Below are 26,941 nucleotides of genomic sequence, written 5' to 3'. Positions count from 1 at the left end.
GACCCTGTTGTAGTATTTACCTTGCATACTTTCTTTTTAAACCAAGTAGTGGGTCAGACTTCTGCGTTCAGTGTTAGCTCCAAGTTGAAGGCTGACAGAGGGAACATGGTAAGATTTTTTTAAAATTCAGATACTTATTAGCAGGATGTTGGCACAGAAAAGTGACTCCCCTTGGTAGAGGGGCCATTGCTGTGTAGCTTCATGTTGGTTGGTAGTCATGTGCAGCTCCGTCTTCTCACCTGCTTCTGGTCAGTGATTCACAGCCTCCAGTATGTGTTGCTAATCGTCCTCACCGAGTGGTTTTTAATGTAGCGTGTGTTACCTGAGTGCTAAACTGTGAAGGTGCTTTCTGAGATCACATACTTGGAAACCTGAGGCAGTGCAGAAGTGCAGCAGTATTCTCTTTATAGAACTGGGTCAGCGAGTGTGCCTTCAGTCTGACCTCCATCAGGACGCTGTTTGCAGTTCCAGATTTTCTATTCTATGTCAATTCAAATATAGATGATGCAAAGAGTGATGGATGGATGGATAGGACTGGCAGTAAAGCTACAGTCCTGAATATGTCAAGAGGAAAAAACTTCTTTGATTCTTTTGGGGGGTTAGAGGTAATGTATTGGAATAAAATAAAGGCAAATCAAACAAAAAAGAGAAAGATTATAAATTTCCTTATGTATGGGAGTGTGACTTGGGATGGCAGAAATAGGCTCACAGAGAAAGAGAAATTAACATCTTATATTAAAAAAAAATGAAAGTGATCATTGCTCCCTCAGACTTGGAGATTCCTGACTGTAAACGATAACAGAAATATGTTCAAACCAGAGTGCTTGTTATCCGAGTCCTTTGACAAACACCTTTCTAAGTGTTTGAAAGGAATCCGAGGGTGATTCATCCTTGTCATTTCTGCGTTTGGCTGGGTTGCTTTAGGGAAGAGTGCAGTTAATGCAGTGTTTGACACACGACTCAGTCCCTCCACAGACTGTTTTTCATCTCTTGCCTTTGTTGGTGATTTTCTTGTTGTGCTTGCAAGGCCTGTGATGTTTTGAGGATTGTTTGAGAAGGCAGTTTTCCACATTATGAAGATTACTAGTTGAAGCAGCTCCGCAGTATTTGAAGATGGTGCGTTCCATGATGTAATGAGACGTGTTCTTGTTCTGAGCGGGGAATTAATGATTTGTAATTTGCAGCTCATACAGAATTGAAGCAAGCACATGGCAGATGTAGGGCGCTGAGCCTTGCCATTTAATTAAGGGAAAATAAGAGTGAAATTAGGGTTAAAAGCCCTGAAAAGACTGATTATTGTTACAAAACAGAGACCTGATAGGTACATATTAGAGATACAAAAAGCTCAAATTAGTATATACTGTAACTGTGTGGAATTTACAGTGCATGTAGATGACCGGCATGGCTGGAGACAGAGTCTTGTAGCAGCTTTTACTGCTAGGAAGATGATTTACTCTTTCTTTTATGCAAACACATTATTCTGTAATTCTCAGCTATACTGCTTGCTAACTGTATATTCAGAGGAAGAAGTCTAGGGAGAATTTAGCTTGACACAGCAGTTTAGACTTTAAGGGGTTTGAAATTTATTTATTTTAAATTGTGTTTTGAAGTAATAATGATCAGACACTAGATAAATTAAAAATTTATTTCCCAAGCTTTTAGTACTTGAAACCTATTAAATAATGAAAATATCAATACAGAGAGAGGGAATCCTTAGGGTTCATCACAAGGAAAAAAAAAGAGAACCAACAACTGGAATGGTTTTGTTTATTTTTCTTTAGGATCTGTACTAATCTTTAGACAAGGAAAAAAAATCTTATAGATTTTTTAGAATAAAATTCTTCCTTGATAAGTTTTCCTACGCAAAGAGGGATTCATATGTTTGAATATTTTGAGGTGATCTACAGGAAAATGACACTTCTTTAAAAGTAGCTGAGTAGGAAAACCTATTTATATTTAAGAGATCCTTAAATATGAGTTGGAGAGCTTAAGTAGCTAGTTATGATGTGCGTATGTCCGCAGGAGAATTTAGGCACAAATTGTGATGTCAGCATTTGATGTGCAGTCGTTATTAAAGTTTTATGAATAACAAAATACTTAAACTGATTAGAGATAACAGCCACTTAAGTCGTTTGTATATGATGGGATTATCCCACTGGTTACACGACTGAAAGACAGGAGGCTTGACTCTGCTTCCTTTGTGCTTTCTTTGGTTCATATTCTTGCTGTTCTCAATCCATTTCTTTGATTTGAGTTTATGTTGCAACGTTTTGTGGAAACTTCTTTAGTAGGTGTCATTGCAGGGCTTTTTATGTTGATCTGTCAAAGTTAATTAATTTTTATGTGGTTTAATAAGGTTGGTTGATTTAAAAAAAAAAAAAAGTGTTGGGAAGCACTAAGTTACTTTTGTACTTCAGTAAAGTCTATGTTGTCGAAAACAAACAAGGAAGGTAATACTCAAGATTTACCTAGGCACATACTTAGTTAGAGATGTAAATTTCTTAAGCCAGCAGGCGAGTTTTTAACTCTGGCTGCTTTACGTTTTTTTGTCATCCAAAATTCTGTTTCCCAAATGAACCTTTCTGCATCTTAATTCTTTGTTTTGTTTTCAATTGTACACTGAGTTAAAAAATAGTATTTTAATCTGTAATTCCTGCCTTATAACAGGTAAAATTTTCAGTGCCAGGGTAAAACTGACAGGAGCTTAAGAAGCCTTTGTCTATGCCCTTTTTCTTCTCTAGGGAAAAAGTATAGGAAGAAAGAGTTAACATTTTTTGAAAAGTAACAGTGGGAAGGCAGGGGTACATTTTTTCTCTTTTCCTCTGTATACATCCTACATACAAACTTAAATTTGTTGTCTTCCTTTATGGGGTTTGCTACCTCGGGGTATGCAAATCTAGTAGTATGGTTATGTATTAACATATGCTGCTTCATGAATAGGGAATTATCTTTTGTAAAATATATGTAAAAAATAATGGAAATACCATCACACCTTCATGCTACTCCTAAAGGATATTTATTCATTTTACTCCTACAAAGAATCAGATCTGATAGCATGACAAATAACATGTTTGTTATCCTCCTGTTTTCTAAATTATTCTCCCAAACACAATCTGTGAAACTCTGAACAGCAATGTCCAAATTTTCTGTGGTGTTTTATGCGGAGGTCATTTAAACAGACACCCTACAAAACCTATGCCGAAAGATGTATCCCTGTCAGCAGAAGAGATTGGGATTTTAACAGTTTTAAGCAGAGGAGACTTAAAAATCGTTCTCCAGGCTGGATGGACCTTCAGGTCAGTCTGTGTCTTGATGCAGCTCTTGACTTGACTCCAGCTCCAGCGTGGTTTGCTGAGGCAGAGGAAGCTTTCAGCTGCATTTGGTTTGGAATGAGGTGGCTAAAAAAATCTGGCACACCAGACTTAGCACATATTAGTAAAGCAGGTCTGCTGCTGGGATGCTTTTAAGTATATTTTTGCCCCATGGGGTTTCCTCTCTTCAAAAGCTGCTGTGCTGCTTAGCCTTCCTTAATCGCCGCTTCAGTGTATTTAGCCAGGGCTGTGGACCTGATCTGACAACCTTTTTTTCCTTACAGTAACAAATCAGTGTCCTGATTTCATGTCTTAGCTGTAACTGTGCACACAGATGTATGTTTTGGCTGGATTTCATATGTCACACAGGTGTTTACTTTTCAGGCTATTTCATTCTTTCTTTATGAATATATGGCCATCACAAGGCCTAATGTAATTCTTGGCATTAGTTTCTGGGTTTTGTGTAACAGTGAGTGGGTGCTAATTTATTGGTATTCACTGCTTAAAATTCATTTTATTTCTACTCTGGTGTTTAAAATATGTAATTTTTTTAAAAACAGCGTATGTACATGCATAATAACTATACATGGACACACTTGCTTTTTATCTTTGCTGTAGAATGACATAATATACTGAGGCATGCAGGAGTTGTTCACGGGGTACACACAGATAGTCACTTCAGTAGATGTTCTCTGTTGGTTTTATTTCCTTGTAATCAAAAGTTTGGTTCTTTGCATTCAGGTGGGAAATTACCAAAGGTAATTAAAGTTGAGCTGTATGCTGAAGTTAACACAATCAATAACAATTTCTTATATGATTGTGGGTGTTAAAAGCATTTATTTACAAATTTGGCCCACATTAAATTGCAGTTAATTTTTCTACACAGCTCTAGAGAGTATGTGCTTAAAATCTGTCTTTTAAGCGTTGTGGTAATAGTTCTCAGGTTATAAATGGGAAATGTGTAAAAATCATTCTCCTCATCAGGTTTTCATGAGTTAATTTCTTCTGTCATGCTAGATTAGCTGGTTTATGCAGATTTACATGCTCCATATTCATTTACATGTGAATATGAAGTTCTTGTATTCAACTGGGGTAAAACAAAATTCACTGCTTTCCCAAATTAACTGTGTTTAGAGACAGTAGATTATTACAAAATAAACCAGTGTCTTGTACAGATTTTTCTTTCTGGGACAAAGGGGTGTGTACCTTTTGGGTATTGCATTGCAGGAGATCAGAGCAGAGAGGGTAATTTGAGTACATATAAACAGAAGGAACAGTCTTTTATTTTTAATGTAATACAAGTGCATAAGAGGACATCCTCTGGCTGTTGTCATGATGTGCATATATGCATGTTCCTTATAGCAGTTTTAATTCAATATTTAAATGGATGTAATTTTTTTTATTCCAAAACTAGACTCTTTTCAGTTTTAATACAGTTTAACTAATATTAAATGTTAGTTTATCAGTCCCCAAGTGTCTTCGCATAGATGTGATAATTTAATGCTCTTGAAAATCTTTCCTATTTCATTCTAATTTATACTTCCTAGTTCACTCAGAGATACAAGTACATAAAGTGTAAAGGAGTAATTTCTCAGTTCTCTGTTCTCTTTATTTTCATTATAGAACATTTTTCTGATGACATTTAAAAAAGGTCAAATTATTTACCTGTCTTCTCTTTGCATTTTTACATTGTTGTACTTGTTTGTCCCTTCAGTAACAGCGTGCATGCTAAGTTACCTGAGTTTCTAAACTTTTTTGGATCTTCATTTGCATTTGGTAGAGATGTTGACAAACATTCAGAAATTTGCTATCCTTAATGTAGGGCAAAAGGTACTGACAAAATAGCACAGTGAAATGTTTCTCGCAAGGGTTGTGTTACACAAACTACTTTTTCCAGCATGAGACAGCTGTTGCATCTCGATCAAAACAGCTGCATCTAGACCTGGGGGCAGCTGAATGTCTGTGTGTAACTGTAGAGTTACAATAATGAGTGTAAAATAGTCTTGGAGGGAAAACATGTAGTCATAACAGTTTTTGTAGCCTTAGGAAAGGATGAAGAGGTTGTTTCCTTTTTACTGGAAAAGGATAACTTTTTTCTCATAATTGATTGATCAACCCTTTTAGAGGGCTGGATGGTATTTCTTCGAATTCTTCAAGCTCTATTTTGTGGTTATTTTTAGAGTTGTAGATCAGCAGCATCTGCAAATAGCTGTATTTATTAAAGTGTATATTTTATACACCAGCTACTTTTGTACCAGTTCTTCCACAAACAAGAATCCTGGAGGTGCAGCCCTGTTGTTCAGTGCTTGTTAGAAATTCTTCTGCCATGCTGTAGTCTGCATTTTATTATGTGGTGTTGTCTGATTCGTGAATGAGTGTTAATATTAAGTCTGGAAGTAGAAACTGTAAAACTTGAAACACTGTTCAAACCTAGGACTTAAATCATTGTAAAAATTGTGCACAAATATCATTGCATTCTGAGTATAACATTTCAAATTTGTTTGTTTAAATGACTTCTTAAAAGAAAACTTTATTCATTTAGAGAGAATGACTTATTTTATTTTTACTTTTGTATTAACTACTGTACTCTTCCGTTTCAGAATGTATGAAAACATGTCCACAATGGTGTATTTAAAGGAAGAGAAGTTGGAGAAGCTTACTCAAGATGAAATCATTGCCAAAACTAAGCAAGTGATCAATGGACTAGAGGCACTGAAGAATGAACACAATTCAATTTTACAGAGCTTACTTGAAACACTGAAATGTTTGAAGAAAGATGACGAAACTAATCTGGTTGAAGAAAAATCAAACATGATTCGAAAGTCACTGGAAATGCTGGAGCTTGGCCTTAGTGAAGCACAGGTAAAATGGCAGTAAAAATAGAGCTTTTCAGACTTTGAGAATTTGCGTTTGCCTTACTGAGTATTATAAGTAATGTGATGGGACATTTACATTTTTCTTGTATGTTAAGGAAGGCTGCCCTAATTAAAAGGGGTATTTACCGTCTGTCTTGCTGTGTTACTGAACTAATTGTGCATTCAGTGTTAAAGCACTGAAGCTCTTAACTGAGCTCCTCTTCATGTCAGTGGGACATTTATATTTTCTGTTTGGACTTTTCCACAGCATTAGGCAGGTAATGTTCGAGCAGCTCTAGATGTTAACTCTAAATTACTGCGTAGGGAGGTCCCACACATATAAATGAATTTACTTCAACCTGTGAGCTGTGGCATAACCTTAAATTCTGTGTTTATATTCCCTTGATTCCAAGATTCTTTATAGTAACTCATGCTGCTCCTAGAGCTTAAGACTCTTAAGTCTTAAGCTTATTAAAATTTTACTAAATCAGAATTGAATCTAAAACATTTTAAAAGTTAAGAATTGAGTACAGAATCTGGACAACTTTCCCTGGTGCATTAGAGAAAAGACTCTGAGCTAATTTCTGGGAACTGTCTTGGTCAGTGAAGGTATCGTGCAGAAAATGAGTGAAAAGATGCATGTTCAGTTGGGTTGTCAGGACTGTGTTTACAGTACAACTTTAGGGTATTTTGTACTAGAGCAAAAACCTGGAATGATGCGATGTGACAGTCACCAGTGTAAAATGGCAGAGTGTTGGCAAAGGAGTTGAAAATGCCAATGTGTTGGTTCTGTATTAGTAGAGAATATTAATAGGCTATATTAATGTAGAGTATAGGCTTTATACTGGTCTATAACTGTGCTCAGGCTTCTCATCTGGATTGAGCTATTATTGCTTGGTGATCTGGAAGCTGTGTACATTGGATCGTGGTGAATTGAGACTGAGAGAATGAAATATGGGTTACCAGACATGGGGACTTAGAAGCCCTGGACATTATGGTACAGACTGTCAGGCCTTATTATGTTATACAAGCTCTGATCCCTTGTATTGGGAGGAAATACCAGAAGATACATGGAATAAAATTGCAATAGTCGAGTTACCCTTAATGGTTGTTTGTAGAAGATCTGTGAGCGAATTAAAAACTTCTCTCTCCTAACTTTGATGTGGGATTGGGACTCTGAAAAGCTTGGTTCTGATTCTTGGCTCTGGAACATTCAGCAGCCTCAGTTGCAGATGTTCCTGCCTTGTTTGCTTCATCTGGTACTTTGTGGACTGTGGTGGTGAGGAGCCAAGAAGTCTTCATTTGCTGCCTTTGTTAGGAAACCAATTACACTTCAGACTACTGCTCTAAGACCTGATAAGGCTACTCTTCCTGCAGCTCTGGGTTGTAACAATGTAGTAATTTTTTGTTGTTGTTTATTTAAATTGAGAAATGGAAATATGTTATAGATTTTTTTTGTGATATGCATGTAGGTCTGGTGATGTAAGTGTTATTTCCATGAAAATGAAACTAACTTTGCTGAAGAAGTGATCAGACTTTCCTTTCAGTTAATTCTAGAGAGTAAGATTACAAAAGATTTTAGTTTGCCATTGTAGCTTGTTTAGTGTTTTAGTATGTTGACCTTATTACCATAACTTTCCTAAATGTACTGTCTGATGTTACAAATGCCACTGTTTGAATAGACCGAGTAATTCAAAAGACTGGATATGTAAATATGTAAATACGTGGGTGCTGAAGCCTGGAGATTTGGACTTGTGTTAGGAAATTATAGCTGGAGTTTTTCTTACCTGTATAGGAAAAAGTTGTTTCTAAAGGCTTGATGAATTTTTTGACACTTGAAATTTGCACTAAGGACATCATCTGTTTCACATTAAATACTTAGTTTAAAACCACTTAAAGGTAACTTTGTTTTTAAAAAAAGCCTGAAATTGAGGAGATGAAATACTAGTAACTTGGGGACATCAAACTGATCTAAAAGATTTGTATTCTCGCCAGTGGTCCACTCTTCCAAGGTGTGCTTCCTGGGATGGCTGTCAGCTCTTCTGCATATGCCAGTGGGAGATTGCATAAACAGTGAGGGGATGATATCTTCTGCTGGTAGCGTTTGGCTTCCATTTAATAAGCTGCTTTTTCATTTAACTTTGCTTAGCAAAAAAAGCCCCAATCCAAGCAGACTGCTGCTTTTATGGCTGTTCTATTTTTGTCCTTAATATGACTGGGTTTGAATGTCTGCACACTCAAGCTTATAAGTAATATAAAGTGCTTATATACATTGTGTGATCACTGGCGCTTCTAGAGCTCAGTAGTATAGCTGTCCCTTTGAAGTATCATTGTTATGCTGAGGTGTTCATCCTTATGAACTGTAAGCACAAAAATTATTTCCTCCTCTGCCTGGAAGCTGCTAAATTAGAACTCTGTGTTAGTTCTTAGGTTATTTTTGTGATCCTTCAAGTTAAAAGTGCTCCATTTCATGTTAGTGGAACAAGTAGTTCCAGTTGAGTAATCTAGTTCAAATTTTTCATATATTTTAGGATTGTATTTAATTTTCAGGGAATTCTGAAACAATTTTAACTTCTGATAGCGGCATGGAAAACAGTCATTAATAAGAATTTCCACAAGGTTAGGACCCCCAACATAGGAAGGACACGGACCTGTTGGTGCAAATCCAGAGGAGGCCATGACGATACTCAGAGGGCTGGAGCACCTCTCCTCTCAAGGCAGGCTGAGAGAGCTGGGATTGTTCAGCCTGGAGAAGAGAAGTCTCTGGGGACACCTTAGAGCTACTTCCAGTACTTGAAGGGGCTACAGGAGTTATGGAGAGGGAATTTTACAAGGACATGGAGTGGAACAGGTTGCCCAGAGAAGTTGTGGGTGCTGCATCCTTGGAAGTGTTAAAGGACAGATTGGATAGAGCTTTGATCAGCCTGGTCTAATGGCAGGTGTTCCTGCCTATGGCAGGAGATTGGAACTAGATGATCTTCAAAGTCATTTCCAACCCAAAGTATTCCGTGATTTTTAACTGGTAAAAGAGTTTAAAGGAAGAGTGAGAACAGATCTGTAAAGAAGAGAAATGTGAATGTTTACCAAGATTTCACAGCTGACAGGTTTAAATAATAAAAGGCTTTTATGTTAAATACAGGACTGGATTCTAGGAGAAGTAAGTCATGTGACACCTTCTGCTTTTTAGGTAATGATGGCCTTGTCAAATCACTTAAATGCAGTGGAATCAGAGAAGCAGAAACTGCGTGCTCAGGTTCGCCGGCTATGCCAGGAAAATCAGTGGCTACGGGATGAACTAGCCAATACACAGCAGAAACTACAGAAAAGTGAGCAGTCTGTGGCTCAGCTGGAGGAAGAAAAGAAACATCTAGAGTTCATGAATCAATTAAAAAAATACGACGATGACATTTCACCATCAGTAAGTAGCTGTATAGTAAAAAGCACCTTACATTTACGTATGTGTTGTAATCTGCCTGTTTAGCAGGAAGTAACAGGTACATTTTGTCTTCAGCATAAACTTGTCATTAAAATTCTTACCTTGTACCAGTGTCACATAGTTTGCAGAATGATTCTGAGAGTTTGTTCTTTTAAATTTTAAGAGAGTATATATTTTACTGTCTGTAGATAATAAAATACATGAGGACCAAAATCCAGAAATACTCATTTACTGTCATGTAAGCTTAAAAAATACGAAGAACTGAACCAACACAAAATCTCACTTCTATAAATTCAGCAGGTAAAATAAGTGGGGAATGTAAGCTATGGAAGATCCTTAATAACTTGGGGACTTGACCTATTTTGACTGCAGGAAAAATACTTAATTTTTGTTCAGTGAAATCAGTGTGTAGCTTTTGCATCTGTTGAGAATTTACACTAGAGTAGTCCTTTCAGGTCCTCCTGTCAGACATTGTGATCATCTACACATTTTCAAGCCCATTGTGTTACATATCTGTAGACTCAGAGAGAAATTGGAGGCAACTTTAATTTACAGCTTATTACTTAAAAAAAACCCCAAAAAACTGATTTATTTGCCCTTTTAAAAATGTTTTTGTTTTGCTTCCTTCGGTTAGATGGCACTGTAGAGAAAGATTTCATTTTTTGTGCTCAGACCGTCTCAACTGTGTTTTGAAAGGAACAGTTTTTCATAACTAATTATTTCAGCAATGTAATGGTTAAAAATATACGCAGTTTAGTCATGCTTAACTGACTGCTTGACTAATTCTTTTTAACATATTGAAAGTTGTGAAAGTTGTTTTGGTCGGCTGCAAGCAGAACTTTTCAGTTCAGTTCCATGATTTGGTGTTTGTAGCTGAATAGTGCCAGTGAAGCCTGTTCAGAAAAGTGGCAGGAGGAGGGAATATTGGGATTTTGATGTGCTAACTGTCAAACTGTAATCTGCAGATGGCCTAAATAGCACCATTATTTGAAGTTTAATTGGCAAATAAGAGTCAGAGTAGGCAAAGCATCTTTATCATCACTAACCATATGGACAGTGTCTGCTGTTAGCCTTTGAAATAGTCAGTTCTATAGACTCAGGATGAGGTTGGAATCTGCACACTTAAAATTATGAATTTCCCATCTGAGATGTAGTCACATCAATGTGCTGTTTTTGCAGTGCACCTTCTTTGCCACCGTTGAATTTGGATGCCAACAGCAGCAGTTGGCTTTTCCTCCTCTGTGGAAAAAGGTGTTGGATGGAGAGCCAGAAAAACAGGATTGTGTTCTGCTCCTGGGTCTTCACCTTACTGAGCTTAACATTTCTGAGAACTTCAACTATTTGTATTGTGTAGACTCCACAATCCCACAAATGGGATTGAGGGGTGATTTCTTTCTCTGTTTTATGTTTGGAATTATGTAAAATACACTTGGATATTTAAAATCAATATATACTGATGGGCTGTGCAGAAATTAACATAATTCCAGATGGAGACTATTGGAAATGAACTTCCTTCCAAGTGGGTTTTTTAAATTTTTTGAACCTTACAGATCACAATTGCAAAATCAGTTATTTGTGCAGAAGCTGAGTACCCAGAAATTGAGGTCTCCCTAATCCTCTCCATTGCCCATCTGTAACTGCTCTCTATGGCTAAAAAAAGTACCATGGTCAGTTCTGTATTTGTCAGTGTTTACTCTTCACTGGGTACTTTCATTAGATCTCATGCCTCTGTGAGAACAGCAAATGTGTTCTTGTGTGCTTAAATTGAGACTGAAATTTAGGAGACCTGATTTCTATTCCTGGCTCTTCTGAAGGTGTCCTGTACTGCTTTGGGACAGGGTGTGTAAATACATGTGAATGTAAGACCTTTATAAAACTGTGAGAAACTTTATTTTTGTCAATTCTGAAGTTCTGAATATGGAGTTTTCCTTTAACATTACTGATTAAATGGATTGTCCTTTTATGCCTTAGATTTAATTTGTTGGGTTTGTGGTTGTTCTGTAGGAGGATAAAGATACGGATTCCACCAAAGAGCCTTTGGATGACTTGTTTCCCAATGATGAGGATGACCAAGGACAAGGAAGTAAGTGCGCCTCAGATTACAATGTTGGTGTATTTCTGCAATGCAGAATATAAAGATGCTCTTTACAAAAATGAATCCATGCTTGGGATCCTCTGGGACGCAACTGGAGGGCTGAATGCCTATCCTGGAATAAGGAAACCACGTTATATACATTAATGTGTACAGAAATGGGACCTAGGTTCTTAAAGAGAGTTTAGCAGCTGTTGTAAAGATCTTTAGACTGACTTAGGTTCAAAATTCCTCCCACGGTCTTTCTTGTGGGTCTCAGAATGGACAAGGTTAGCTCCAACTGACTGAGGTGAATTCTGTTAATGACCTTTTTAATAATCTGATTTAAGATTTTTATGGCAGGTTTCTGTATGAAGTCTCTTTCATATAGTCTTTTGTCCTTTGCTGAGCTTGTCTGCCTTAGTTTTACTACTCATTCTGGGAGTATTGTTTATCTTCGGGTCAGAAGGACTGAGGAATATGGAGTGGAGTCTGAGGTGGAGGCTTGGTAGCGGGATTGAAAAAAGCTATTAGCAGATAAGCCTTGCTTAGTAAAATGTGCTTTTTGTGTGGGTGTAAAGCTGGTATTATATAACGTATTGATATTGCAGTGCCTGTGCAGTGTGCTAGGAGCAGAATGGTTCTTAGTAGACAAATGACTTCAGGAAGAAGGTCTGAAGTGACCCACCTTTGCAATCCACAGAGTTTCAAATTTCCTTTATGGGCATTGCACACAAGGTACACTGCATTTTGGATGGTGTGGTAATGCTGTCTATAGCCAGCAATGAAAGGAAAGCTTGAAGAGTTTGCAATAGGTTAGTGGTGATCATGACCTCCCTCCTTAGCTTATCCTTCCCTAGAATTTTGTAGTAGGAAAAAGTGAATAGCAAAACTGTCCATATACCTGCATGGTCATGTCCCTTATTTTGCTTTACAAAAGACAAAGACTCTCTGACCTCCCAGAAAAATACTGGACTGCTTCGGTGCTTTGGTAGGCAGTGATTGTGGGTATAAGCTTGGAACTGTGTGATTCCACTGTCATTAAAAGGCTCCCACTTGCCATGAGAGTGTTTTTTGTGTAATAGAAAGGAGAGGAGAAAGTCAGACTCTTGGCTAGAATCCTTATCCTGTATGTTCTCTAGAATTCAATGAAAATGAGTTAAAAGGAATTTTCTAAATCTCCTCAGAAATATCTCAAGTGAAGAGAAAAGGAGGAGTAGATTTTTCAGGGAGTGGGAGAGTGAGGGTTGCAACAACCGAAGGTTAAGACCCCCCTGGCAAATAAGTGGCTAAGCCTGATGTTAGTAAGTTAAAACCTAAAGGCTGGCTTTGATGACTCATTGCCTTTTTCTCTGGCAGTTGTTATTTCTGGCATCCAAGGTGTTTCAGTCTTTTATGTGCCAAACTTAAGTGCTCCTTGGCAAAGCAAAGAAAGGGAAACAAAAAAAAAATTGTATGTTTAGAGGAGAATCAAGGAAAAAGGACAAATCATTTGAGCTTGTCTGCAAGTATTCGTCTTTCCTGTATTAGTGTTCCTTTCCATGGGGAAACACTGATATTTGTAAGTGCAAAATCATGATATAATCTTGAGAACTGTTAATGGTTTGATGAGCTGAGTTTCCTCCTTTCTCCGTCAGTTTATTACATTTGGCCCTTTAGAATTGTAAAATAATATTAGTACAGTACTGGAAAGAATATTGTATCGGGGAATGTTGATATTTTTTTGGTCTGTGTTTGGCCCAGCCACCTGTGGAAGTTTTGTTCTTTGCCTGCTAAGTTCACTGATAAACGCGAGCTTCGTATATGGAGAATTTCTTGTATGAACTGTTTTAATTGGTGCTCTGTGATTGGCTCATTGTCTGTAGAGGACATTTGAAGGAGAAACTGAAGAGGAGAAGATGAAGTAAAGCCCCCAGACCTAAATAGATAAAACCCCTTGAGTGAAACAGTGCATGCAACTACCTGAGACTAGATTGTAGCCAGGTGGGGGTGGGTCTCTTCTCCCAGGCAATCAGCAGGAGGACAAGAGGGCACAAGCTTAATCTCTGCCAGGGGAGGTTTAGGTTGGATATTAAAAAGAAGTTCTTTACAGAGAGAGTGATCAGGCACTGGAATGGCCTGCCCAGAGAGATGGTGGATTCACCATCCCTGGAGGTTTTTAAGATGAGACTGGATGTGGCACTGAGTGCCATGATCTGTGTAATCACAGTGGGGTTGGATCAAGGGTTGGACTTGACGATCATCTCGGAGGTCTCTTCCAACCCAGTTAATTCTATGATTCTATGCGACAGGGGAACCCCCAAGTTCTCACGCAGCACTGAAGGGGTACACTCACATAACAGGGGAGGGACTGAGGGCTGCTGGCTGGGCAGTGATGCCACACCAGCCCAGGGAGACGTCACCGGCTAATTGGATAAAAATGCAGGTGGCTCTTGCTCGGGGCTCTCAAGCTTCACATGAAGGACAACGTTGCCTTTGTGGGGATGCCCACTATCTTGTAAGCCTGCTGACCCTCCGAGGATGCAGCCTCTGCTATGGGGAATTCTGGTTATCCTGGGGTCGGTAAGACTGCCTCGTAAAACACACCTGCGTGAGTGGGGGTTTCACTGAGGGCTTAGTTCACTCCTCTCCGTTCCTGTCTGTCGGGTTCCCATTTACTTGGCCACCTTTGTAATAAATATTGGGTTTATTGTTGAGCTTTCAGCGGTGTCTTGGTTTTCAATCTCGGCATCCTTCGAACTCACCCCGTTACAAGTATGAAGAATTAAATGGTCATATTTGTGCTGCCACTGTTCAGGACAGCATGACTGCTGTGAGTTATGCTCTAATACTAATGCTGTGTATTGAAAAAATAAAATTCTTCACTGTGTCATTGAGCAGTAAGATATTTTAGTTACAGTCATCTTTTAACCAACTTAAAACATGGCTGATTTCTTTCAGTTCAACAGCAGCACAGCAGTGCAGCGGCTGCTGCCCAACAAGGTGGCTATGAAATTCCAGCAAGATTACGGACCCTTCATAATCTTGTTATTCAGTATGCTTCCCAAGGGAGATATGAGGTTGCTGTGCCTCTCTGTAAACAAGCTCTTGAAGATCTGGAGAAGACTTCGGGTCATGACCATCCTGATGTTGCCACTATGTTGAACATACTTGCTTTGGTGTACAGGTTTGTATACTGACATAGATAAATACCAGTTCAGTAAATACTTACCATTTGGCTACAACCTTTTGATGTTCAGACTAGCAAGCATTTTTTGACTATTCTGTTTTCCATTAAATTTATTTTCCTTTTTTTTGTTTAATTATTAAAACCCTCAATAGGGTCCTGAAATATTTGCATGTCTCCCTATACTTAAAAATCAAACAACTTGCTGTATTTTTGCCTGTGTCTTGGCTTTGGGAATGAAGCTGGATTTGATGCTTTTTTTGTATGGGTGGGCATGTCTTGATTACCCACTTAGAGATAATCTAGAGCTAGAAATTGGACAGCAATGTAGAAATAATACATGCTTAGTACAGTCCCCAGTCAGCAAACTACTACAGGCTACAGGTTTAGGTTTTTACTTCCTGATTTCTGATTATATTCTCAGTTACTCCTCTTTTGTAGTAGCATCTTTAGGCCAATAGTGAAGTCAGTTTAGTTTTCATGACTTTCTGGTCTGAATCACCAGTATTGATTATGTCTCTTTAAAATTCAGAGACCAGAACAAATACAAAGATGCAGCAAATCTCCTGAACGATGCCTTGGCTATCCGTGAAAAGACTTTGGGCAAAGATCATCCAGCGGTTTGTATACATGCATTATCATAAATTTAGTTATGTTTGTCACTGAATTTTTTTTTCAACTAATTCTAATATCAAACTCAACAGGAGAGTTTTTTTTAAGACCTGGCTTGTCTTTAAACAGTACAGGTAGGAGGCCACACTGTACCATCCTTTGTTTTCTCTTAAATATTTATCGTACCTTTTGAGTGTTATATTCAGTGCTGTTTCACCGTGAATGACTTGCATATACTTGATTTTGGATTGCATGGGAAATCAATTTGTGAAGAAAGATTTTAATTTGCTTACTCAAATCACTCTGTTATAGTCAGATTGAAGGGGCGCTTCTGATTTGTTTTACTGCTGCTTGTAAATGAAATGTAAATCAAGCTTTTTGTAAGATTCATGTCATGCCTCGCTTCTTGTAGCCCGTGGGAAGCAGGGCAGCTCTGAGAGGTGATGTGAGATGGGAGAGGTTCCTTTGCAAGAGAAGGTGTCAGGAAGATGTGTGCACTAAGTGACATTTCCAAAAATGAAACAAATTTATGTCACGATTTTGTGTTTTTCTTTCCTCTGTTGTGTATGTATGTGTTTTAATTATAACTATTTCTTTATTTGCAAATTTCAAGAGATCTACCCTGTGCATGGAAAATTTGAAAACATCAATGCCTTGCAGATGTGTTCATTTTTCAGGTAGTTGTATCAGCAAATTTCAGTGTAATTAATATTTCTCTACTGTTGACAGGTGGCAGCAACTCTAAACAACCTTGCAGTACTTTATGGTAAACGGGGAAAGTACAAAGAAGCTGAACCACTTTGTAAGCGAGCTCTGGAAATCAGAGAAAAGGTATGAGTGCCAAATGCAGCACCTTGGAATGGATTTTTTGAGGGAAAGGGCAAAGTAAAATGAAACACTTTTTTTTTAGTGTATGGTTGGGTAGATTTGCCAGATAAACCACAAGAGTTAGCAATTCCCTAGTAGTTAGCACTGTCTGAAATTCAAAACAGTAGGAAATTGTGGTAGTGCTACGGAGTTGTTGGAGCACTCTGAGTACATACTAAATTCTGTATTTTGTAATTAACCTTCTTTACCTTTTTCTTTCCCATTTCATGGCTAGATAGTCTTTGATTTGACAAGAGCATTGGAATTAAAAAATGAAACATCATTAAAATTTTTGATTGTTCCTTGACAATGTGGGCATTTATTTTAGTCCATGAGACTGAATGCCTGTTATCTTCAGGCTTTGTATAATATTTTCCTTTACTACTAAAGTAAGTTTTACTGCTTACTTTATTCCTCTTACGGGTTGTTCTGCAGCATTCTCAGTTTCTAATAGAGCGAAGTAATTTTCATACCTTTCAAATGCCACTTTTGTTTTTGTCATCGTCCTGTTGAACTGATGAGCAATAAAACTAACAGGGTATTTCCAAATGATTTATTTCTAGGCCCTGATATGATGATTAGAGAATGTTTTAATACAGTATATTTAATTTTCAGGTCCTGGGAAAAGATCATCCCGATGTTGCCAAACAGTTAAATAATTTGGCTTTACTATGCCAGAACCAGGGTAAATATGAGGAGGTTGAATACTACTATCAGAGGGCACTTGAAATCTACCAAACTAAGCTGGGACCGGATGATCCAAATGTTGCAAAAACGAAGAACAATCTGGTAGGCCTTTTCTAGACCAAATACGAGAAAAACGTTCTGATTAATTGAAATGCACTTTTATTCACCATGTATTGTATTTATTATTTATACAGATGAATAAAGCAGTGTGCTGATACCTTTTGGGGGGGGTATTTTGTTTTTAGGCATCCTGCTACCTAAAACAAGGCAAGTTTAAGCAAGCAGAAACTTTATACAAAGAGATTCTTACTCGTGCCCACGAACGGGAGTTTGGCTCTGTAGATGGTAAGAAACTGAGTCCTTGTTTCATTTGTGTAGTTACTCTGAAATAAAATTCACAGGAAGTCAGAAGTACCCTGATTAAAAGTGTTGTCTGCTTTAAGTGGACTTGAAAGCGGACATAGATGGGTTGAAGTACATTCATCAAAGGAAAGCTTTTAGCTGCAGCAGGAATTTTTGGTTCAAAACTAGAGATTTTCTTACATGAGGTAGACTCGGTAGTTTATGATTTATGAATTATGTTTTATCTTATGCCCAACCAAACCCAATTTTGGTATTTTTATGGACACAGAAAAATATATGTCACTTTGCAGTCACAGGAAAATGTCAATGCAGGATTTTTAATTATATAAATAAATACATTGTCAAGGCAAGTCTTCCATTTGTGCATTTAAAGAGTGGGGAAAATACCTTTAAATTGGGAATTACACTGTACATTGAAGTTATTGCATTTTATCAACTATAAATTGCAGAAAAGAATTTTCACTGCATTGCATGACAGTAGCATACACACCACTTAGTAGATGTCAAAGGAGTTGTTATGATAAAAGAAATAAATGCATGTTTTCTAGCACAGAACGAGGCACATGACAAATTGGTGGCAGTATATATTGACTTCAAAGCTTCTCAAAAATAACTGTTTCTAAGTTCAGATAAGAAAAGACGACAGAATTGTAAAATGTAAAAGAAGAGGTGCATGTTTTATTTATCTGCCACTTGCAGTATGGACAGTAAGTTTTTTGATGGGGGTAATAGTATAGTTCCTTGGTTCACAACTTCATTTCAGAAATCAAACAATGAATGCTTTGTGGTCTTGTCGTTCTATAAAATACTTTCTTCTGTTTCATCAGACGAAAATAAGCCCATCTGGATGCATGCAGAAGAGAGGGAAGAGTGCAAAGTAAGACTATTGTCATAAATCTTTTTTGGAGCTTTTACTTGTTTTAAGTTGAAAATCAGTTCTTTTTCTTCAACGATACTTTTTTTCTAGGGGAAGCAAAAAGATGGCACGTCTTTTGGAGAATATGGTGGTTGGTACAAAGCTTGCAAAGTTGACAGGTGGGTGACTTCTTAACAGGACAAACAACACAGCAATACCCAATATGACAGATTAAAGCATGTTTAAAAATTAAACCAAACCAGCTGCTTGCTTAGGACTATAAAAACTATAGTATTAAAAATTCAGTGCTCAGGGCTGGGTTTCAGGAACACAGTAGCAGTTTTCAAGTCCTGAGGCCGTTTTTAATCTAGGCTGGTTAGATCTAGTAAGTGACATAAAATTGCCCCAGTTGTGTCCTTGGCAGTCCTTCATGTGGCAGCACAGGTCACCATTCCTTCGTTCTGTACTGCTGGTTGGCCTACGTGCCTTCTCTGCCCCATCAAGGCCTCTGAAGAGAGCCAAAAATGAGTCTGTGTAAATAACTGAGCCTTTAGTTGCTTAGCTGGCACAAGAAAGCAAAGTTGAGCTGCTGCAGTTAAGCGCTATTTGAGTTTCTAAAGCTTGAGGAATATAGTTGTGTTAATGAAACTGTGTACTTTAAAGTACAGCAAGAGAAACAAGGACTTCAACTGGGATTACACTTGGTGAAATATGTTTTGTTTGCTTTAATTTTGTTCCATTACTGCAACTTTTTTAGCATGCAGGTGGTACAATTGTGAAAAAACCTGCAACTGGTACTGATTATCAGTGAGGGTTTTTAGTTTCTTGAGTGTTTGAATTCTCCTGTTTAACAAGCATCACAACCTTTGTACTGTTGAAATTTGCTCTTTTCTATCCATCCTGAATCCTGGGTGCAGTGTGTTTTGTTGGTTTGTTTTTCATGTACTAGTTCATTCTAATGCATGAGAAAATCTTTTCTCTGCTGTCACTGGAGCAAAACTGCACACAACAATACTGTGACTGAGCTAATTTTGTGCCATTGAAACAAAAATGTCTTGTTGGAGTGTGAGACCTGTTAATGGAACAGGCAAACTTTTTTCTTTTGTTATTCAAGCACAGTATGAATGCATAGAAGCTGCAAATAGGTATTAAATAAGAGCTGGAAAAAGAAACTGTTAATTACTTCTGTGACCAACACATGCTAGAGTAATGGTCACTGTATGCATGAATAAGCATGTTTTCTGGAAGCTTCACAATTCTTCAGTTGGACACGCTCCTCTAGAGCTAAACTTTCACCTTGAGATGCAGCTGAGGAACACAAGGACATAGCACTCCAGTTTCAGGGATGTTGACCAATCCCAGTGTGAGCCATTAATGCACTTTGAAAGGGGTCAGCAGGTTATTCCATGTACATGAAGTACAGTAGAGTGTATTTCAAGAGGGACAATAAATGATTATAAAAAAATATGATAAGTACTATCTTAATTTAAGATTTTATTAGTGAACTGAGAAGGGGTGTGTGTGTATATACACAAGTCTTTTTCTTATTTTTTCTTTTCTTTAAATAGTCCAACAGTAACAACTACTTTAAAGAACCTTGGAGCACTTTACAGACGACAGGGCAAATTTGAAGCTGCTGAAACATTAGAAGAGGCAGCAATGAGATCTCGCAAACAGGCAAGTATGGAAATTCACCTGAGTGACGTTTCTGCGTTGTGGTCATGCAGATTTTCGACTTCAGTGTCATACCTGCAGAATATATAAACCTGGAGCTATTCAGTGTCTGGTGCCTGGTGTTGACCTCTGACTGAACTGGTGATAAAATTACAGTATAAGCAAGGACATTCTTTTAATGTGGGGAAGTCCTGTTCTGTCTTTGTGCTCTCAAATCTACTGTTCAAGTAACCCTTTCTCCCTTCTCTTAGAAGGCACAAAAGAGTTTGTTTTTGTTGGAGTTTTATTGGCTTGTTTTTTCTTTCCCTTTTGGATGATTTGATACAATGTCTTTTACAAAAGCGTGTGAGACTGGACAAAGAAACATGTTGTCAGTCGGTGTTAAAATGGAAAGCAAAGTAAGAAAATATGAGTAAAAAAGATGAGAGTTCAGTTTTAATTTCAGTTTTTATACAATGGCAAATAAGACTTGTATTTTTATCAGAAGTGTGTTGTTTTGTTGTGTGTTTTTTTTTATTTCTTGTATGTCCATGTAGAATTCTAAACTTAATTTTTAAATTGAAGTGAGTGGCCTTAGGCGATGGACCATATCTTTATTGATAACTTACTGGGTTTTGTTGGTTTAAGTGATTTGAAGTTGTTTTTTAAAGAATGATACTATGGTGTTTGATGTATATAGACATAGATGTCTGGAAAAGGGAGACAGTAAAAAAGTTCCTGGCAAACCTCATGCTCTTTTAGTGAATTCAGCAACAACTCCCTTTGATATAAGGTGGCCTAAGTTCTTTCTTCCATAAAAAAGAATGGGAAACCTGCAAGTGTTTGCTGAAGAACTGGAATGAAACTGGTAAGAAGAAAGTAGAAATTTGGGAGAAAAGTTCTTCAGCAAAGAAAATTCAAGGAGTTGGGGAGAACAGTTGATACCGATACTTTCTTTTACTGAAGATGATTTTCACATTTTATTGAAGATCCATTTTCAGAGGGTCTCATTGAAATATGATTTGAAAATAAGAAATGAACACGCACTGCATCCTAACGTAACTTGCTTTGGTTCTTAGTTTTATTGTTGCCACTATGCAAGATAACTTTTTAGCGTGAGCAGATAGAACCAGGATAAATAGGCATAATATAATAGTAATTAAGAAGCCTGGAAGTAAACTTAGCATGTTGTTATGTTGGTTTACTTCTTTATATTAGAAAAACAAAACAAAAATCAGAGCACCAGATTTTTGAGTTCAAATTTTTACTGGGAAGCATGGAATTGATTATTTGGGAATTAAGGCTCTTGCTATTGGAGAAAGTCTCTTTTTTAGAGTCTCTATTTAATCATCCCTCTCCTGGCTTGTCAGTACCACTGCAAAAACTCTTCCTTGTCCCCATTTTCCTTAGAGGCTGCTGGTGACTTGTTACTGCCTCGTGATTTTTAAGCAAGCTTCAGATTTTCATTATGCATCATATACCATCTATACCATTAATCCATAATATATGACAGTAAACATGTAGGAAACAATGCTGTGTTACTGGCAGCATTTAACACTACCTTTTTATTCTAGGTCATTCAAGGAGGAAAAACAGGGTTAATGCATTTCTGCTTTTGGGCTAAAAGCAAAGAGGTACCTTTGTTCCCAGGTGTGGAAAAGCATCAGTTTTCCACATATCTGTTCTCCTTCATGCAAGTTTTGTTTGATTTAGCTGCTGGGAACGATATCTCTGCTAGACTTCTGAAGACCAGTAGTGTTCTTTGTCCTTTGTCTTTCATGACAGAACTGAACAAACTGAGAAGCTGCAGTTTCCTGACCCTTCATTATTTTGTTTTTTCACATGTGAGATAAGTGAGAGATGATAGCTTTGGAACAGCCCTAGACTCTGTTTTACACACTTTGTGGTCTGTGCTGCTGAAGGATTGGTGCAAAAGCCTTTGTGAGCCTTTGCTTCTCTGCTGTCTGAGAGCTGCAGCCAGTTTCTGCACCCTGCACCCACGGGGAATTGAAAATACACCATCAGTATGTGTTGGTTTCATGCTTCCTTGCGTGTAGAATTCCATTAGGATGGACCGTTAAAGCTCTTCAGTTCGGAGTAAACAGTATGGGAACCAAGAACCTAATTTCTCTGTGCCACTAAAACAACTTCCATTGTTATTCATGCACTTTTAAGAATTTTGACATCCTTTTAACTTTCTGTATTGTGGTTGACTTTATGGATTTGTCACACAGATCCCTGCTGCGTTTGCTGCTAATGCTGTACTGTAAAAGATGCAGAATGTGTTCTCAAGTGTAAGGCATTCCGCTCTCTTCCTATCAGCAAATATTCTTTATGAGGTGGAGTAGGTTTACTGTAAAGAAAACAAAACTGAAAATAAGTTTGGTTTGAGCTTTGCTATTTTGTGGTTTCTGTGTTAAAGATTTTACCTTTATTTTTAGTGCAGGATTTTCATAGGAGATATTTTAACACTTTTAAGATATTTTAAAGTATTATTTGATAGTTGACAGGCATTCTTTAACACCAAGTAAAGGTATTTTATTGACCACATATATAGTCTGTTTATTATAAGCTTATTTGCTATTTTATTTCTTTTTGAAGGATAAAATTATACTACAGTGCCAATTGCCACATGTCAGTATTTTTAAATAACACAACCTGCTTCTTAGGTATTCAGACACCTGCAACGCTCCTTCCAAAGGTGAGTGAGGGCTGCACCATTTGATAGGTGGAAAACTAAGGGTTGCATTGACTGTTCATGACCTATAAATTGCTTAAATGTTCAGCTGGTGGCCAGATGGCTTTAGGTAAGTGACACAAACGCCATGAGGCTTAGAGAAGTGATAAGAAAATAGGAAAAGAATGTCAGGTCACTGGATTCCCAAACTACCAGGCTGTCCGTGCCCTTCACACTGTGCTGATTTTCGCAGTGTGTAAGTTGTAGATTTATGCAGCTTATAATAAGATAAAGCCTCTTCCCGTTTTATCTAATTCTCAGGGTCTTGACAATGTTCACAAACAGAGAGTTGCTGAAGTGCTGAATGACCCTGAGAGCATAGAGAAAAGGCGGAGCCGGGAGAGCCTCAACGTGGACGTGGTAAAGTACGAGAGCGGCCCTGACGGAGGCGAGGAAGTGAGTATGAGCGTAGAGTGGAACGGGGTAAGTACAGTACACAGTTTAGAACATAGCCTAGAGAAATCACCACCCTGACAAACGTGGTTGTCCACCCACCAGCCTGGTGTGCTTTCAGTAGTTTGTTGTGTTTTTGTTTTTGTTTTGGTTTTTTTTTAATGGTTGATCTACTTTGTATTTTGTAATTTTGCAGGATCAATTAAGAAATGAAGAATTAACATTTTGCCTGTTCATAATGTTAAAAAATCGTAATATTTTAAAATTTTAAAACATCCTTTCTGTCGTTGTCCTGAGTGGTGACATTTCTGCAAGAATCCCAAGCAGTTGTATTGAACACCAAGTTGTTTAATGCTGATTGAGTGTCCTGGTGGTGGTCTGGTGTACAATTGCTTGTCAGTGGTTTTCTTTTACTGGTAGAAATATTCTGGCAATTAACTTACTTTTGCTTTTTTCCCCTTTGATCCCATATTTGCCCATAATTTAAATGTTTCTTTAAAATTACTGTGTCAGTTGGAATCACAAAGACCATTTGCCGTGGAGATGTTTTGAGTGTTAGGTGTTTTAAAGTAAAGTTACTGGTCTAACACTAAAATAATTCCAATCTCCTCCTTACCCAACTTGCTGGAGGAAGGAGTGTAACTTTTCAAGCTGCTATACAATCCATTTTAAGAGAAAGTACCATCACATAACAGTGTGATGGTGACTTCATGTTTCTTAATTGAAATTAATACCCCTTTCCCCATATTAAAATTTGACTGGACTGTTTGTTTCCCGTATATTGGCTTCTCTGTGTTACACTGATCATCATAAAGTAAAAACATATATCCAGTGTGATTATTTCATGTGCATTTTTCTAACCATTGTTTTCCTTTAATTTGAAAGACGGTGCAAGCTTTCAGTTTTTGGTCTGGCTTATGTAGTTGTTTGGTTCTGTCACCAGCTTTCCCATGCTTTATCCCATTGCCAGCAATGGGATATGTATTGCACTGTTAACTAACTCCCAGCTGTAGTTCTGCTGAAAGTACTCTGTTAGTTTATCAAAGTGGTGTTGCTTTTGCTGTATGGGAGGGGAAGTAGCCTACTTTGCAATAGTGAGTGTTCTGAAGCTTCATTTCTCTTACAATAGCAATCTTTTTTTTCCCATCTTTTTGTTGGCCATGTGAGACAAAGCCTAGCATTCCAAAGAAACCTTGATAAAACACATAGAGTGCTTTAGTCTTAAAGGACAATGTTCTTTCCATCTTTGCTTTTGTCTCTTTATTGTTTTCTTGGCATTGGTGTTCTCAGTGCCAAGACAGTCAATCAGCATCTACTGTGAATAATACTGCATCATTAATAAAGCCAAAGTCAGGTTGGATAACTCTATTTTTAATTCTCATTTTGCCCATTCAACGTTAGAACTGTGTACTGTACTCCTCCCTTAAATTTCGCTGTACTTTGCATGACTATATGTTCTAAATGGATTAAACTTTTTTCTGTTATTGACATTAATTAAACATGCATGCAGGTTTTGGATGGAAAGGGCCTTCTGGGGAAAAGCAATAGACAGTATTTCTAGGTCAAACTCAGTGATAAAATTTATTGATCTGAGAAATTAAATTTTGACTTCTCAGGGTTAACAAACCTCATTTTTAGTGTGAAGTGGCATTGCTTTATTCTCATCTTCGTTATTTATTTCTCCCTCCCCCCTTAAGAGAAGATGTTTTGTATTACATGTTTTACATGAAGTGGGCAACTCTCTCTCCCTCTACCCTGCAAGTGTTTCTATCTCAGTGGTGTTCTTCCCTCTACTTCATATTGTGTAGTTTTTTCACCCTTGTGTGTTCCCTCCAGACAAAATATTCTGATTCATAAAGTGTAGTAGAATCTTTGACTTCTGTGTGCAGAGCCTGAAGAGGGGCCTGCCTTTTCCATTTAAATTCCTCTGAAGTGGTCAAGCTGACTCCTACTCTTTGGCTGTCAGAATTGGTGGAGTGTGTAAAGTGACAAAATTCAACAAAAAAACTTTGTTGGAAGATGTAATTAAGTGCCATCCATATGTAGCGTGGTCCATATTAGGGATTATATGCTTTGATGTAAAGTCTTGCATTCTTACAAAAGAACTGAAATACCCATTGAAGTAAATCTGCCATTAACTATTAAAGCACACACATCAAGTGAGGTGGTTATAGTGCATAAACATGTTACTTTTAAAATCCATCCAATGAAATACTTAGCCTTAAGAATTCGAGGTAGAAAGGCCGAGATTTGAATCCCTTATTATATCTGTGCAGTGAGTAGCTGTAATTGGCATTTTTGTAAATTGATCTTGCAGCCCATTGCAGGACAGATAAAAATCTTTGAGGTGCTTGATTTAAGAAATTATTCTTACTGTGAGGAAGAATCTTTTCTTACTCCAACCCATGTGCTTCAAAAAGACAGGCTTTTGGGCATGTAAGTCCACTTCCAGATGTGAAATGAAAGCAGTAAATTTCACTGTTGATGAGACCTACTCTTGTTAAGTAAGTGTCAGACAGTCAGAGGGACATTGTAGCAGACAACTACAAAGTACAGGAGATGGCGATGGTGGGGAGGTGTAAGCAGAAGTAATAAGGTGATTCTCACTCTGAATGACATAAAAATTGTCAATTAAACTTTACCATAAAAATCTCCCATGATTTTTTGTTTGTTTGTTTACTCTGGATTTATGAATGTTTTTTTTTTTTATCCTGAACTGTTTTAAAGGTTTTTTTTTAATCATGCAGTGTTTAACTTGGGAGTTTGATGTTTTTATTTCAGATTTGAAGTACCCAAAAGTTTGTCTTCTTACTCCTAGTGTTCTAATTAGGTTTACTCTAGAGTTATACTCTGTACCTACCAAATTTGTCTTGCTTTGTTCTTTGGGTGATTATCACTATTATAGTATTGCTGGTTTCAGACTGTAGGAATTACTAGCCTTTTCAGTGATCTAATACTTCTAGTTAGAATTTCGACTTCAGTTTAATCAATCCTGCAAAGCTGAAGTCTGTTTTTAAAAGTGTAAACAATGTATGCAGTGTAGTTTGAAACAGAAATACTTGGTTAGATTTTGATCCTCTGATCACTTGGTAGCAAAGCATTTTGCCATTTCCAGGGATAATTTTAATTACTGTTCACTCCAGTTGTTACAGGTAAAGGCTCTCAGGACAGGTATCTTAAACTTATCAATAATAGTCTCTATACTTAGAACAGGACAGAAAGTGTGTAAATTGAACCACAATTTATTTTAAAGAAGGTGGATTCTTTCAGCTGCCTCACTGCATTAGGGAAAGCAGAGAAAATTCCATTTGGATTATATATACATATATATACACACATACAGATATGTTCTAAAAAATACTTGTGAAACTGAATTTACCCAGAACAACTGGATTTTTAGTTCCTTAAAGGATGAACAGAATTTTGTCTGGAGGTTAGGTGAAGACTTCTTTCTTCTTGCACTTTTGTTTCAGGGAAAATTCCCTACAGAAGTTAAAGCTGAAATGAATGCACCTTGCTCTGTTCCTTGCTTCTTTTTTATTTATTTATTAATTTATTTTATTTTTATTTTTGTGTTAACGTCACCTGGAAAAAATAATCCTTTTTTTTTTTTTGTTGGCAAAATGTAATACTAGAGCTATCCCTTCTTCAAGGTGTTCTGCATTTTATACAAATGCCAACTTAAGGAATGCACAGCATCTGTCATGCTTATCTGTCAGTCCCATATCAGTGATGTAGGTGAAGCTGTATAAAGATGTAGGTTCTGGTAATTACAAGGGCCTGCACTTTGTACTTAAAGGGCCGTCCAAATACTCACCCCGGACTCCAAAGGTTTTGAATGTGACCTAGAAATACTGTAAACGTGACTGTTCGAAATTGAAAACTGTTGAATTTTTCCCAACAGTTTCATTCAGTTTTTCTCTCTCCGTTTCTG

General features: G+C 37.4%; 1 protein-coding gene across 7 annotated transcripts in view; it reads left to right on the top strand.

Moving 5' to 3' along the window:
- Positions 1–288: 288 nt before the first annotated feature.
- Positions 289–26,941, top strand: part of KLC1 (kinesin light chain 1) — a 36,362-nt gene continuing 9,709 nt past the window's right edge. For 2 of the 7 annotated variants that reach the window (XM_027887488.1, XM_027887492.1), the window contains exons 1-12: positions 5,912–6,173; positions 9,354–9,584; positions 11,607–11,685; positions 14,614–14,839; positions 15,372–15,459; positions 16,181–16,282; positions 16,934–17,107; positions 17,251–17,350; positions 18,196–18,245; positions 18,336–18,403; positions 19,793–19,901; positions 22,876–23,010. In XM_027887488.1, the coding sequence (XP_027743289.1) occupies positions 5,913–6,173; positions 9,354–9,584; positions 11,607–11,685; positions 14,614–14,839; positions 15,372–15,459; positions 16,181–16,282; positions 16,934–17,107; positions 17,251–17,350; positions 18,196–18,245; positions 18,336–18,403; positions 19,793–19,901; positions 22,876–23,010 (1,623 nt within the window). In that variant the 5' untranslated portion in view covers position 5,912. Of the gene's footprint in view, positions 300–5,911; positions 6,174–9,353; positions 9,585–11,606; positions 11,686–14,613; positions 14,840–15,371; positions 15,460–16,180; positions 16,283–16,933; positions 17,108–17,250; positions 17,351–18,195; positions 18,246–18,335; positions 18,404–19,792; positions 19,902–22,875; positions 23,038–26,941 lie in introns of those variants that run through there. The other 5 variants (XM_027887490.1, XM_027887491.1, XM_027887489.1 and 2 more) reach the window with 4 other exon arrangements.

This window comes from Empidonax traillii, unplaced genomic scaffold (genome assembly GCF_003031625.1).
Source record: "Empidonax traillii isolate 1590-97213 ecotype Southwest subspecies unplaced genomic scaffold, ASM303162v1 scaffold213:size761030, whole genome shotgun sequence".
In the NCBI taxonomy this organism is placed as follows: domain Eukaryota; kingdom Metazoa; phylum Chordata; class Aves; order Passeriformes; family Tyrannidae; genus Empidonax; species Empidonax traillii.
This window is presented reverse-complemented; position numbering and strand designations above follow the sequence as displayed.